Source organism: Chenopodium album, chromosome 11 (genome assembly GCF_948465745.1).
Source record: "Chenopodium album chromosome 11, dcCheAlbu1.1, whole genome shotgun sequence".
Taxonomy (NCBI): Eukaryota; Viridiplantae; Streptophyta; class Magnoliopsida; order Caryophyllales; family Amaranthaceae; genus Chenopodium; species Chenopodium album.
The window spans coordinates 24,528,340-24,541,652 of record NC_137844.1 but is presented as its reverse complement, the minus strand read 5'-3'; the positions used below and the strand labels follow the sequence as shown (position 1 = coordinate 24,541,652).

The 13,313-nt window shown below is 37.0% G+C and overlaps 1 protein-coding gene, 2 long non-coding RNA genes and 1 pseudogene across 4 annotated transcripts; 1 reads left to right on the top strand and 3 right to left on the bottom strand.

The window, feature by feature from the left end:
* The first annotated feature begins 296 nt into the window (after positions 1 to 296).
* LOC145569698 (small nucleolar RNA R71) lies at positions 297 to 394 on the top strand (annotated as a pseudogene).
* Positions 395 to 7,903: 7,509 nt separating this feature from the next.
* Positions 7,904 to 8,813, bottom strand: LOC145568748 (uncharacterized). Its single transcript, XR_014095917.1, has 2 exons — positions 8,477 to 8,813; positions 7,904 to 8,261 (listed from the first exon to the last, which is right to left on the bottom strand). It is a non-coding gene; the product is annotated as an uncharacterized LOC145568748 (long non-coding RNA).
* Positions 8,814 to 8,973: 160 nt separating this feature from the next.
* LOC145568747 (uncharacterized) lies at positions 8,974 to 10,423 on the bottom strand. 2 transcript variants are annotated; one of them, XR_014095916.1, is made up of 4 exons: positions 10,238 to 10,423; positions 9,684 to 9,928; positions 9,372 to 9,584; positions 8,974 to 9,063 (listed from the first exon to the last, which is right to left on the bottom strand). It is a non-coding gene; the product is annotated as an uncharacterized LOC145568747 (long non-coding RNA). The 2 variants fall into 2 exon arrangements; XR_014095915.1 differs by lacking the exon at positions 8,974 to 9,063 and having other exon boundaries at positions 9,218 to 9,584.
* Positions 10,424 to 10,798: 375 nt separating this feature from the next.
* LOC145568746 (uncharacterized) lies at positions 10,799 to 11,848 on the bottom strand. The gene is made up of 3 exons (XM_081628162.1): positions 11,604 to 11,848; positions 11,400 to 11,511; positions 10,799 to 11,317 (listed from the first exon to the last, which is right to left on the bottom strand). Exons 1-3 carry the CDS (start codon positions 11,618 to 11,620, stop codon positions 10,973 to 10,975), a joined length of 474 nt encoding a protein of 157 aa, XP_081484288.1. The 5' UTR covers positions 11,621 to 11,848; the 3' UTR covers positions 10,799 to 10,972.
* Positions 11,849 to 13,313: the final 1,465 nt, after the last annotated feature.

The following is a 13,313-nucleotide window of genomic DNA, read 5'->3' as shown; positions in this document are numbered from 1 at the left end:
CACTCTCAAGTTTGGCTTTGATAGAGGTCATTTCCTTCCCTAGTTCCGAGATTTGTGAGGACAAGTTGTTGATGGCATTGATGTGATCAACCGAGTACACCGAAGCACCACTTTTGCTTGTTGATTCACGCTCATTATCTTGCCAATCCATATAAGGCCTCACTACATCTTCAATGACGTCCACCACTTCCTCCTCCGTCTTGTTCATTATTGGTCCTCCAGCTCCTGTATCAAGGCAAGATTTTCCTCAAGGGCTTAGACCTCCATAGAAGATTTAGATGATTTGATAGGTAGGAATCCCATGGTGTGGGCACTCTCTTTGGTATTCCTTATACCTCTCCCATGCCTCATAAAGGCTTTCATTTGGTTTTTGATTGAAGCTTTGAATGGGAACTCTTACTTCAACTGTCTTCTTTTGTGGGTAGAACCGAGATAAAAACTCCTTAGTCACTTCATCCTATGTCCTCAAGGAGTTTGGTTTCGCCTCCTTGTCCAACCACTCCAATGCACGTTCAATGAGAGAAAAAGGGAAAAGCTTAAGGCGAATAAACTCTTGAGAAACCCTATTCACCTTGATGGTATTGCAATACTTATCGAACTCCTTAAGATGGTTGACGGAACTCTCATGTTTTGCACCACTATATTGACGCCTCTATATCAAATTAATCATGCCCGGTCTAATCTCAAAGTCGTTTGCCGGTGTCGTAGGTAGAGCAATCCCAGTTTGATACCTATAGGCTCTCGGAACTCCTAGCTCCTTCAATGCCACTCTTTGGTTAACTCCCATGATGAATTGCTCTTTTTCTTGCCTTGGAGAACGTCTAGCAACTCTCAACCTTGTAATTGTCATTTCACTTTTCAGATCGAAAGGTAATAGAGAACGAACACAAGATCTACGCATACAATCTTAAAGAAAACATTAGTAGCACGGCTACAAATGTAGCTTAAAAGAAAGAAAATCTTTTTGTAATTTTCAAATAAAATGGAATAGAATCAATCAACAATAGAAAATAACCATGCCATTCCCCGGCAACAGTGCAAATTTTGACGCAAGGAAAACCTAGGTCGTTGATTTCTAAGTATCCCGGATCAAAACCAAATTTATAAAAACCCAACCCTAAGTATAGGGGTAAGTCTGGGTCGAACCCAAGGGAATTCGGTACAAGCTAAAGTCTCAAGTTAAGCTATCCCGAAATCATACAAGAACGATATTAAGGATACTAGGGAATTAGGATCCACATGCACTCATGATAATCATACTAATTAGGCAAGAATTCGACCAATCGAATAATGTGAGGGATGGTAACAAATGCAATCAAAATCACTCAAAGAGATATTTCCTAGGGTCAAGCTAGATGTCTCTACAAATGACTTCAAAGGAAAATCGCAAAACAAGATCAATCGATAATAATAGCTTCCAAATCAATTTTTTCGTATCAATGAAAACTATTATGCAATCTAGCTTAATAGTTAAGGTTGATCACTCCTCAAGATATCTAACACATGCACAAATTTCACCAACCAATTTAATCACAATGTTGATCAATCAAAATCCCCCAATTAGCTATGAATTATCACTCATACATGCTTCACCATATCACTCATCACCTTTCACCGCCGTTATTGTTTGAGTCGAGTATTTAATTTTTGGAGTGCATAAATCCATATTTCATCCCAATACATTTCATAAACCAACCCAATTCCTGGCCCATTTTTCTAAACCATAACTTATATTTCTCTTTACGTGTCCACATCACAAAACCGAGAGAAAATGATTTCGTGGCCCTATAATTTTGATCCAACTATTATTTGGTTTGATAGGCCTTGAAATAAGCTTTCTAATGATATATCGTAAGCCCAATTTCGATTTAAAACGAAGAAGATATGAGCAAAAATACTAAACTCGGCCCAAAACCAACACCCTTTCACTAAAACGGCCATATCTTAAAATATACAAATGATTTTGACTTGATTACAATTGGGTTGGAAAGTAGACTTGATAAGCTTATCAATGATATATTATATGCTTTATTCCAAGTTATAATCAAAATTTATCATAGTTTTAAAAATGCGTAAAAAATTGAAATTACCGCGTAACAGCTAAAATATTGCGTCGCGGCAAAAGCTGACGTGTCACGATGCCTTATACCGTGACACGGTATTTTGCACTGTGGCGCGGTACACATAATGTGACACGGTGCTTCCCGTGTCTATTCCGCATTTTTTCTCACAAGCTTATGAATCTGGACACAATACACCGTGACACAGTGTGCTTCACCGTGCCACGATGGACTGTACCGTGTCACGGTGCCCAATTAGGGTTTTTCTACGGCTCTTATCTTTTCAAGGGTTCCCTTCATCCCCTTCTTCGTCTCCTCTATAAATACAAACCTGATTTTTACAGTTTCGGGGCATTAAAAATCATTCTCTTCTCCCTCTTTAGCCTAAACACTAGCCTCCCTATTCTTCCACCATACATCCCCTAAGCACTCTAAGGAGTCCATACTTGACCCGAGGTTATGTCCTTAAACCAAGGCGTGAAAGGTACAATTAATTGAGGGTTTGGTTTCGGGGAGACATTTTTAGGTGTCTACAGTCCCCATAATATAATCTGGCTGGATTAGAATAGTAAAATTCAACCCATCGCGAAATGCCCGGACAATGACGACGTACCTCACGTAACATGACCGAAAGATCAACTAGGTTGAAGGCGTTTCGAAAATCCACCAACAACATAGAAAGACTAACATCAGAACCACGGTCCTCAATCAACCGATTCACTACGTGAAGATTGCCTCACCACCTGAAGAAACCTCAACACCAAATTAAAGGCCACCAAAGTAACTCCCCAAAGACTGGCCAACCGTAACAGCACCCACCTTTGAAACTAGACACCGCCAAACCGTACCCATAGCAATTGGACAAATACCACCACTGGGCTTGACAAGTGGCATAGGAGGAGCACTAGCAATGTACTCTCCTAATTCCATAGGACATTTTCCAGCTAGAAAGAGATTAACCACCCCGATAATTGAGTCAACCAACTCATCTAAGACTACCATAGCTGCACCACTCAAGCAATCCATAAGATGTTGACCACGCAAACCATCCCTACCACATGATGTGCCACGAGGGAAACTTTTAATCCGATCCAAAATAATAGCAGAAGTCGTAATGAGATGAAGGTGATCAACAGGTATATCAGGCAAGGATGGAGCCGGAGACGAAGGGTGCTTTGACTGTAAATCTGCAAGAGTGGCGTCATTATAAGGAGCAACTCCTGAAGAAGAAAGAACCCGAGCTGCAGCGGTGTAATGGCCATTGCAAATCTTCCTACGACACTGCTTAATATTACGCTCTTTCAAATCAAGGTTTTCATCATCAACCACCGACAAAGTAGGAGAATCCTCTGCCAAAATTTCCATCACAAGCTGCAAATTACCACCCACTACACTCCAAGAAAAAATAGCACGGGAAATACTCTCTTCCTGATGCCGACATCTTACCGAAGTCCGAGACTCACGACTACTCCGCGGGCGAAAATTTTAAGGATGCAAAAAGGTAACACCAACAAAGAGACCCAATTACAATGGTCATCAAGCTTAGAGATCACCTTATCAAGAGCACCTTTCGAAACCCGAGAAAACCCTAAACGAAACTTGAGAGGGATAGACTTAACAGAGCGAAACCCCTTAGAGATAACAATCAAGGAGAGCCACATCAAAACCACCATTATGATCTCGCACCAAACAATCCACACGTCCAACTCGAGTAGGAGAAGAAGGAGCTTGCGGCTTGGTGAAATTATGAAGCACAAAACTGTTGGGTTTCGGTAAGTCTAACTCACCGCGGAACAAAACCCGATCCCAAGACCTGCTCACAATTAATATAACTAAATGACATAAATAACAAGAAAAAGAGAAAAGACGAACATACCCTTGTCGCGTGCTTCGCTCACACCCCGGAGCTCTTACTTGAAAATCCAAGTCTTTCAAGTGTAGAGACCTCCTACGGTATCCACCCGCAACTTGACTCGATCAGTCTCTTACTCGGATTTTAGCTGAGTCGGCCCAAAACACTACTCGAGTATTATATGAACTTAAAGGTTTTCCCTCAAGTGGAGATGCCTTTTTGAGTTCCTATTCAAGTGAACAATCCCAAGGTATCCCTTGGCTATTTATAAGAAGTGCTTCCTTGTGAATTCCTCTCATCTTTCAATGTGGGACTTTTTCTCAAAAAAATCCCACATGGAAAGAATGTTGAATTAAATTCCTAGTTAAATAAACCAAGGAATCACTAAGTAACAAGTGTCACATGGTTAGGTGCAGACCACTTCCTCACTTGCTCCCCAAGGCAACTCTCATCCATTGTGACCTAACCATGTGGCACCCAACCTTGAGCCCCAAGATGGATTCAGTAAGGCTACCACCCTTCGGCCAGTGTCCATGACCCGTCACCCGGGTTTGCGCCCCCCTGCCACATGGCGCTGCCAACGTGGTGCGCTGCCCACGTGGCTTGTTGCCAACGTGGCACGATGCCACATGGCGCTGCCACGTGCGCTGCCATGTGCACTGCCACTTGTGCTGCCACATGGCGTGCTGCCATGTGCGCTGCCACATGCGCTGCCACATGGTGCGTTGCCATGTGAGCTGCCACATAGTGTGCTGCCATGTGCGCTGCCACGTGTGCTGCCACATGGTGTGCTGCCACATGGCGTGCTGCCATGTACGCTGTCACGTAGCGCTTCTTTAGCTTTTCGCGTGGCTAGGTTTCTTACTTGTTACTTGAAGCATTTTCCCGTGTCGCCAATTCCGAAATTTTGGCTCGACTTTTAAGATTCGGTTCCGACGCTCTAAGCACGGAATCCGACGTCTTTGTTCATAATTCCTTCCGGATTAATTCGTCGTATCAGATCGTTAGTTGCTTGGGTGTGACCCGAAGGGTCTGTCAAGATTAAGCTGTAATATTAAATAAACATTAATATCACTAATCGGAAGCGACCTCCAACTAGGCATTCCGATCACTTGACCTCACTGAATAATTAGCTTTCTAATAATTTCGAACCCTCTATCGGAATAATACACTTGTTCGAAGGACACCGTTCCTATTAATCTCCTACTAGTCCTTCTGGACAAGTGCAGTTTTTGTGTATAGCCTATTTCCTATGTCACTTAATGTCTCTTCATGAACTATAAGGTAAAATTATTCGTCATCCTTATTACGTTCAAAAGTGTTTCTCAAAATCCGAGTCTGACTATCAATAAGCAGACGATTTATGAAAATCCATCTGAGCACAGCCATGCATTTTACAGTCTCGCTCTTCGAGAGGCCTTGTAAACAACAAAGACATGTTCCCTATTGTTAGTAGGGGACATTTCCAGTCATGTACTATCAGCTTCTCTTACTAAGAGGACCTAGCTTCCTGAGTGTTGCCATCATAATCCCCATGTACGGTAGACGTTTGACGAACATCAAAGCGGACTAGTACTCAAACAAGAGAACTCACAATACTCATGGTCGAGGAATGAGGTTTCGATAGCCATAATGAGAGGTGTACATATGACAATTTTTAAATCTCTTAAAGTACTCTCATAGGTCGATTCGGCATGGTTCTAAACCAATACCTGTGCAAATGATTTATGACAATCATGTCCTTGTAGTACAAGAAACGGTGCTATAAATCATACTACACACTAATCTCAAGTGGTCATTAATCGTCCATCATTTGAATGACCTCGATTAGGGATAATTTTCGATTACAATATTCAATGTTCACTTAATAGGTGTTTCTCTATCAAAGACTGGTCTTGATATCCTATTTTGAATATTCTCAAAATCGAATGGACTCATAATTTAATTCTAAACCACAATTAAATAGTTTTGTGGAATAATTAGTAATAATTTTTGTTGCACTATGAAACCTTTCAACGTTTCATCTTATGATAAATGGTTTTTCCAAATGTTTTAAGAGTAATACTATTTATAAAACATTTATAGAAATCACACCCATATTTAATATACTTGATGTCTCTCGTGTAATTGTGAATGTTGTTGTTCACTTATTGCATAGGTTTAGTTATAATTACTTTGCAAATCTTATCATCTTCATTATTGATCACTTTCATAATAAGATGATAAAATTTGAGAGTGTCATGGTTTATATGTGATTTAGGATTTATTGTCCAAGTGATGGGTCCCACTCATTTTCATGATCTGAGATCTTCAACTTGACTACCTACAATCATTAACGTTCAACAACGAACTTTTCATTGAACAACTTTCTTATTATTGCCTTTAAGGCAACAACAATATTCTCAACATATATTTCAGTAGACTTCCAAATGGTGCTTTGCTTGGATTTTATTCCAAACGGGTCATAGTGATTAGGGATACCCTAGTCATTTGTGATCATGACCTTAAATGCTCGCACATTACACATAGATGCATGTCCCTATTACCATTCTCAAGCCACGACGCATTGTTAGCTCATGCTTATAAATGGCTTCCTTTATAAGGATCTGATCCTTGTTAAGGTTTGTGCTTGCAACATCAATACTAAAATTATATTTGTTTCCATGCGTCAAGAACTCATCCTCTTACTTATCCAAGTGCTCTGGTTGTTCTTGATCATAATCTAACGATCTATTACTTAGATTTAAGTTTATTGGTACTATATACGTACTTCACATGCTCTAAGAAAGTAAGTCGTGTGACGATTTCATATCATAGCGTACATGATGGATTTAATTCTAGAATGATTCTCAATCTTATTCCATCCATGTGACATTTTAGCTCATCCAGTTTCACTAAGTCTTGCTACTGTTTGCTATGTGATACGGTTGAAAATCTCTACTAGAGTCTTTCTTGTTTGACTTAGTATTTAGCTTAGCTCATACTTAGTTCAAACAGTTACTTAGTTTTATACACATGGGTCGAAAGCCTTTCAAAGTCTTTCAATTCATGTTTAACACGGTAAATTCCTTTACTCGTTCAAACATTTTATTAAGTCTATACAATAGATCTTAATTCCCAATATGTACTAAGTGTCGCCATTAGCTTGATCCATTGTCGAAAATACTTTTAAATTTAAGCATTTAGCATTTGGTAGTTAATTTACAACGAGTTCGTAAACTTCTTGTTGGACCTTACAAGATTGACTCTTGCTCCCACTAAACTTCTTATCCACAAGAATTTCTATGTTTCTCTATAAATCAATCCTTTTATTAACTTTATGAGAAAAAACGTTCCAATTCCTTTATGCAATGCTACCTTCAATCCCATAATGGATTACTTGAGCTTGCTTTCAAATCTAGCATTATTTAGATTTTCAAAACCCTTAGACTATTTTCATAGTTCCAAAATCCATTTTTAGGAAGGCGGTTTTGGTATCTATTTTTCCATATTTCATATGTGCAATTTTGCTAGAATAATCATGAAAAGACTTGAGCATTCCGATTGGTGAATAGGTTTTATTAAAATCAACTCCGTGAATTTAATTATATCCTTTTCAACCAATCTAGCTATGTATATATATACATTTCCATATTTGTTAGTTTTCTCCTTGAAAACTTTTTTGCGATTGATGGGTCTTAAACCCTTCATGCACACTACTAGAATACCCTAGCCTTTTCTACACATTTTCAGTGTTTTCTCAACGCTTCAAAGCGTCGGTAAAGTAACTACCGACACTTTGTAAAGTGTCGGAATTTCGCATGTCGGAAATTCCCGACACTTTGTTGTGTCAATAATATCGACGTTTTAAAGCATCTATACTTCACATTCCGACATTTTAAAGTGTCATTATTTTTGAGAGGAAAAACTAATTTATAGGACCATATGTATCCTACTAGTTGTCAAAAATAAATTCTATTTTCACTCGCATAATATAATAAATAAGTAAAAGTTAAACAATAAGAAAAGTAGTACTACATATCTCATTCTATAAATAACAAAACCACAATCTCCGACAATCCATACATAAACTTAAAATTCGTTCATCATCAAAATAACATAATCATAATTTTCGACAATGCTAAAAGTCTAAACAAGAAATTAAGTTCACTGTCGATCTCCATTTGTAACAATGGTCAACCAAAAAAAAAAAACAGATTCCTATTCCATAATTTATGTTGTATTGTTTCCCATATTCAATGAGCAAAATATATGTGCTATTTTTTCATGCCCAATCAAGTAGAAAGATCCAAGTCATCTTCATCCTCATCTTCATCTTCATCATCACCTCCATTTGATTCTTCCATATTCTGTGAAAAAAAGACATCAATTAATATGTTGTGCAATTTATTTGATCCATATAGTACAAAAAGTAATATGAGATTCCTATTCCATAACAAAAAAACCTACAGTTTTCTATTTTAAAGGTGCACTTTAATCCATGTACACCTTACCAGTTACCACTGTATATATATAATTTATAAACAAAAAAATGTGACATATTTTTACAAAAAGGGATGCTGACCTGAGCATGTATGGAGCGTAATGCTATCGAAGTAGCATCTAACATTTCATTAGAGACATTACCGCTTCGCACTGCATCCAACACGTTAGTCATCTGTGTTGTCATTCTCATTAAGTGGTCTGTGGTATGCCTCTTATACCTTGCAAAATCAGCTTTCATAATCTGGTCATTGATACTGTTATAAGAAGTGCCCCTTTTTTTCGCAATAATGCATGAACTCCAAACACGTCATTATGATTCACCCCCAATCCATAACCCAATGGTCTTTGGTTTTTTTTATCCTTATCGTACATCAAATCATTGAAGACTTCGTTCTCTATCACTTCTTAAGGCTTCGGAGTTGATGAATTTGCAGCATTTGAACCAATCATTTTTTTTGCCATGTCCTGCATGGAAGTATATAGTCACACACATGTAAAGTGTATAATTACAAGGTTGGCAGGTAATTAAAATAAAATATGAAATAAGTTAGGAAATAATACAATGAATTCTCTAGTATTTGTGTTGTTAGGATAACATCCATTCTTTGGTTGATGAGTTTTATCAAAAAACTCATAAGCACCGGGCTCTCTTCCATGCTCAATCTCCTTCATAAGCGAATTCATCATTCAATTAATATATTTTAAAATCACAAAAATAGATTAATATTTATGAATAAAGTGTCAACAAATGCATCGGTCATACAAATTTGTCACTTGAATTAGCAAAGCTTGTAGCACCATTAGTATGTAGATGTCCCAAAGAAGCACGTGCTTCTCTTCCGATTTCAGAATAATTCTAACATTATCATAACAAAAGTAAGTTCATGTCATTAAATCAACAACCATTCAATTAAATTAACAAAATTACTTTAAATCGGAAAGAAAAATGTAAAACAGAGATTATAACAAAGTACCTTGCTCTTATTTGAAAACCAATATTCGACCAACGGAAGCCAATTCTCACGAACAATTCCTCCTGGCCTATCATTTTCAATTTGTGTTCTGGTTCGTACTGTGGGATTGAAATATTTAGCTTTGAGCTCAAACTTCCACTGCCTACGATGCTTACCCACGTGCTTAAGCATTGCATCATCATAGATTTTACCATCTGGAATGATGAATTTTTCCTACAAAAATTCATATATTTTTTGGATATAATAATATTATAAAATATATGTATACGTCAAGGAATCAGCTGAATGAAAAATATAATTAAAACCACTTACACGAATCAAATTAACAATATCACCTAGTATTGTTTTATTCACATTTCGCCAATTTACATCTCTTATAGGACAAATATCATCTTTCTTTGCGATACTTGAAATGAATTTCACAAGAATTGATCCGCCCTTTCTAATTGGTTGGAAAAATCCGTTGAATGTAACTTCAAATCTGACTCCTTTTTCAAGAAACCACACATCATGTGGCTGTATAGAACCACTCCATAACTGCACATTTCCTTCAGAATCTACAACTCAAGCATATAAGAATAATACATATATAAATAAGTAGTTTGAATAAAGTATTTATAAACTACTATAATAAAGTTGGTCTTAATGCCATGGTTGTTAGCTTAACTCATATTTCAGCCAAATATACAACATAAACACCACCACAATTCAGAATAGAGAACTGCATGTTACACATACAGAGCAAAGATATCACATACGGTCATTTCCAGAACTAAATTGAATAAGAAAAGGGGAGAAGTACATGTATTATTTTTAAAAAAAATCATGCTATGTCTGAAAACAAAGACTCGTGTAAGGTATCTTACCAATAGCACGAACATCCTCTCTTTCATCAAAGTTAACATCATCACTCCAATCTTAGGCTTCGTCAGTAGAAGAGTTCCCATTTACAGGAATGGAGCGCTTGTTTCTTTTGGCATTCCTTCTTGAACCTCCACCATTTCTACACGCTTCATTCCCATTGTCATTGGAAGAGTTTTCACCAAAATTCATTTGAGATGCATTGTAATTATTAAGCTCATCAGAAGTGATAGTATAAGCAACACTTGTTCCCTGACCTGTTCCTTGATTTGTTCCCTGACCTGTTCCTTTGACTTGTTCCCTGACCTGTTCCTTGACCTGTTCCCTGACCTGTTCCCTTGCCTGCTCCTTGACCTATTCTCTAACCTGCTCTCTGACCTTAATCATTACCATAATTGCTCCTGATTCTTTTGCTACGAAACATATTCAGCTGCTACACATAAACTTGTTAATTTTCATGAAAAAATAAAGTTTCAAGTTACACATAGCAAATAAACTTGTCTAATAATAAACAAAACTCAAAATAAAATGGTAAATTAAATATGAAATTTCAGTTCATGCATGTAATACCAACATTCAAAATGGAAACAGTAGTTACACATTAATTATTCATCTCCCATTTTAAAAAAATCCCTAGGCTTAGATTCTATAACATGTAACCACCCTTTTTCTATCTCATCTTCAACATAAAAAACCTGTTTCGCTTGAGATGAAAAAATAAAAGGATCATCTTTCATTAATCATCCACTATGCATCAACTTTGAAAAGTTGACAGAAATACCCCCATTCTTATATTTCTTCAATCCCTTACTAATTTCTGCCCAATCACACCGAAACACCACAACCTTATAAGTCCCATAATAACTTAATTCATATATTTTGCTGACTTTTCCATAGTAAAACCGGCCATTTGCCTCAACCATAACTCCTGAATTTTGTGTCCTGCGGTAGCATTCATGGTCTACAGTCAGAAACTTGTAGCCATTGATTACAAAGCCTTTATACTCTGTAGTACGATCATATAAACCACTTGCTAAAGCTTTCCTTAGCTTCCCTTGCTCACTACTGCTATCTATGTTATGTACCTGAAATGACAAAATAACTAATAAAGTAAGCAAAAAAATAATGAATAATGTCTCATTTTAACAGAAGTCTATATATAACAACCTGGGCTCTAAGCCAATCAGAGAAATCTTTTATAATCCAATCATACTCTATTATTATGTCACTTCGTACTCCTCTAAATCGATTCTCACGTCGCTTCTGGCGTAAGAACTCACTGTTAAATATCAAAACACTTGAATTATAGAAACAACAACCATACAAATAAAAGACAGAAAAATATATTAAGAAACTTAACTTAATACTTACTCACGAAATTCAGCCATCTCATCAGAATGAAGTAAAACGTAGCGATGTGCTTGCTCTAGACTTTTAGCATCTAAACGAGCAATTTTCTTCGCCCCAATGAATCGACCACCAGAATTAAATAAATAAGCACTTGTATCTAGAATATGATTGTCATTTCTCTTCAGCCTATAAAATAAGGTCTCAATTTCTTCTAAGTATCTTGAACAAAAGTTAATCGTCTCTTCTAAATGGTATCCTTCTGCAATTGACCCTTCTGGTTGTGCTTTGTTACTCACAAATGATTTCAAATGGGCCAAGTACCTACCAAATACAGTTTAAAGAAAAGAAATATAAATATTTAATACATAATAATATTCGATAGATTAAATATTTAATTTTAAATGCTAACCTTTCAATAGGATACATCCACCTATAATGGACTGGTCCACCAAGTTTGGCTTCCTCCACTAAATGAATGACTAAATGAACCATGATTGTAAAAAATGTCGGTACAAACTCTATCTCCATCTTACAAAGAGTTAAAACAATTTTGGTTTGTATCTCATCCAACACTTTCACATTAAGGGTGGTAGAGCACACAATTTTGAAAAAGGATGACAACTCTGACACCAAATCCACAATTTCTGTAGTTCTTGAAGCTTGTAGAGCTATAGGCAAAAGGTCTTTCATAATGACATGGTTGTCATGACTCTTAAGATTCTGAAATTTTTTTTGTTTCATATTCAAACATCTTGAGAGGTTAGAACAAGAACCATCCGGAACTCTTAATTTCCGGAATACCCTTAAGAATCGTAGTTTATCCTCTTTTGACATAGAATAAGAAGCAGGAGGCATAATTGATTGCCCGTTTGGACTAGTATTAATCCAAAGATGTGGCTTTATTACTTTTTCTTTCATTGCCTTTCTAACTTTTTCATCATCCCTGGATTTCTTATCTACATCTAGTAAAGTGACTAAGAAATTGTCACACACATTTTTTTCAATGTGCATAACATCTAAAGTATGACGAAGAGGATTATGCTCCCAATAAGGCAAACATCAAAATCATCATTTTCTTCGTCATCATCATCATCATCATCTTGTCTTGCTCTCTTTTTTTTAGAAGGTTTTTTCCCTTTCCCATATGTATATGCAACCCCTTCTTGTTGAGTTTGAACTTCAGTCCCTGATTGACGGCTTGGAGCAAGACCATACTCTTGTGTCCCATCAAACAAATGGGCTTGCGATCGATACGGGTGATCAATGGGCAGCCACTTTTGAAACCCTTTGTAACACATTTTACCTGCCAACTTTACAGCAGGATTTTCATGGGCACAAGAAGGGCATGCATGATAGCCTTTCGTACTCCACCCTGATAACATTGCATAAGCTGGAAAATCGTTGATTGTCCACATTAGAGCAGCACACAGTTTAAAATATTGTTTTTTGTAAGCATCAAATGCATCTACTCCCTCCCATAATAACTTCAACTCATCCACTAAAGGTTGCAAATAGATATCAATGTCAATTCCGGGACTTGATTTTCCAGGAATTATAGAGGAAAGAATAAATGAAGAACGTTTCATACATAACCATGGTGGGAGATTATAAATCATTAAAACCACTGGCCATGTACTATGCGTGGTATTCATTAAGCGATAAGGATTAAAACCATCACTAGCAAGCCCTAGTCTCACACTTCGGGGATCAGAAGAAAAATCACGATATTTA

Bases quoted from the DNA above. Each gene is read 5' to 3' on its own strand.
- LOC145568746 (XM_081628162.1), bottom strand. The intron at 11,318-11,399 runs GTTGTTATATAT...TTGTCATTTCAG, and splicing joins CTGATTGGCTTAGAGCCCAG to GTACATAACATAGATAGCAG.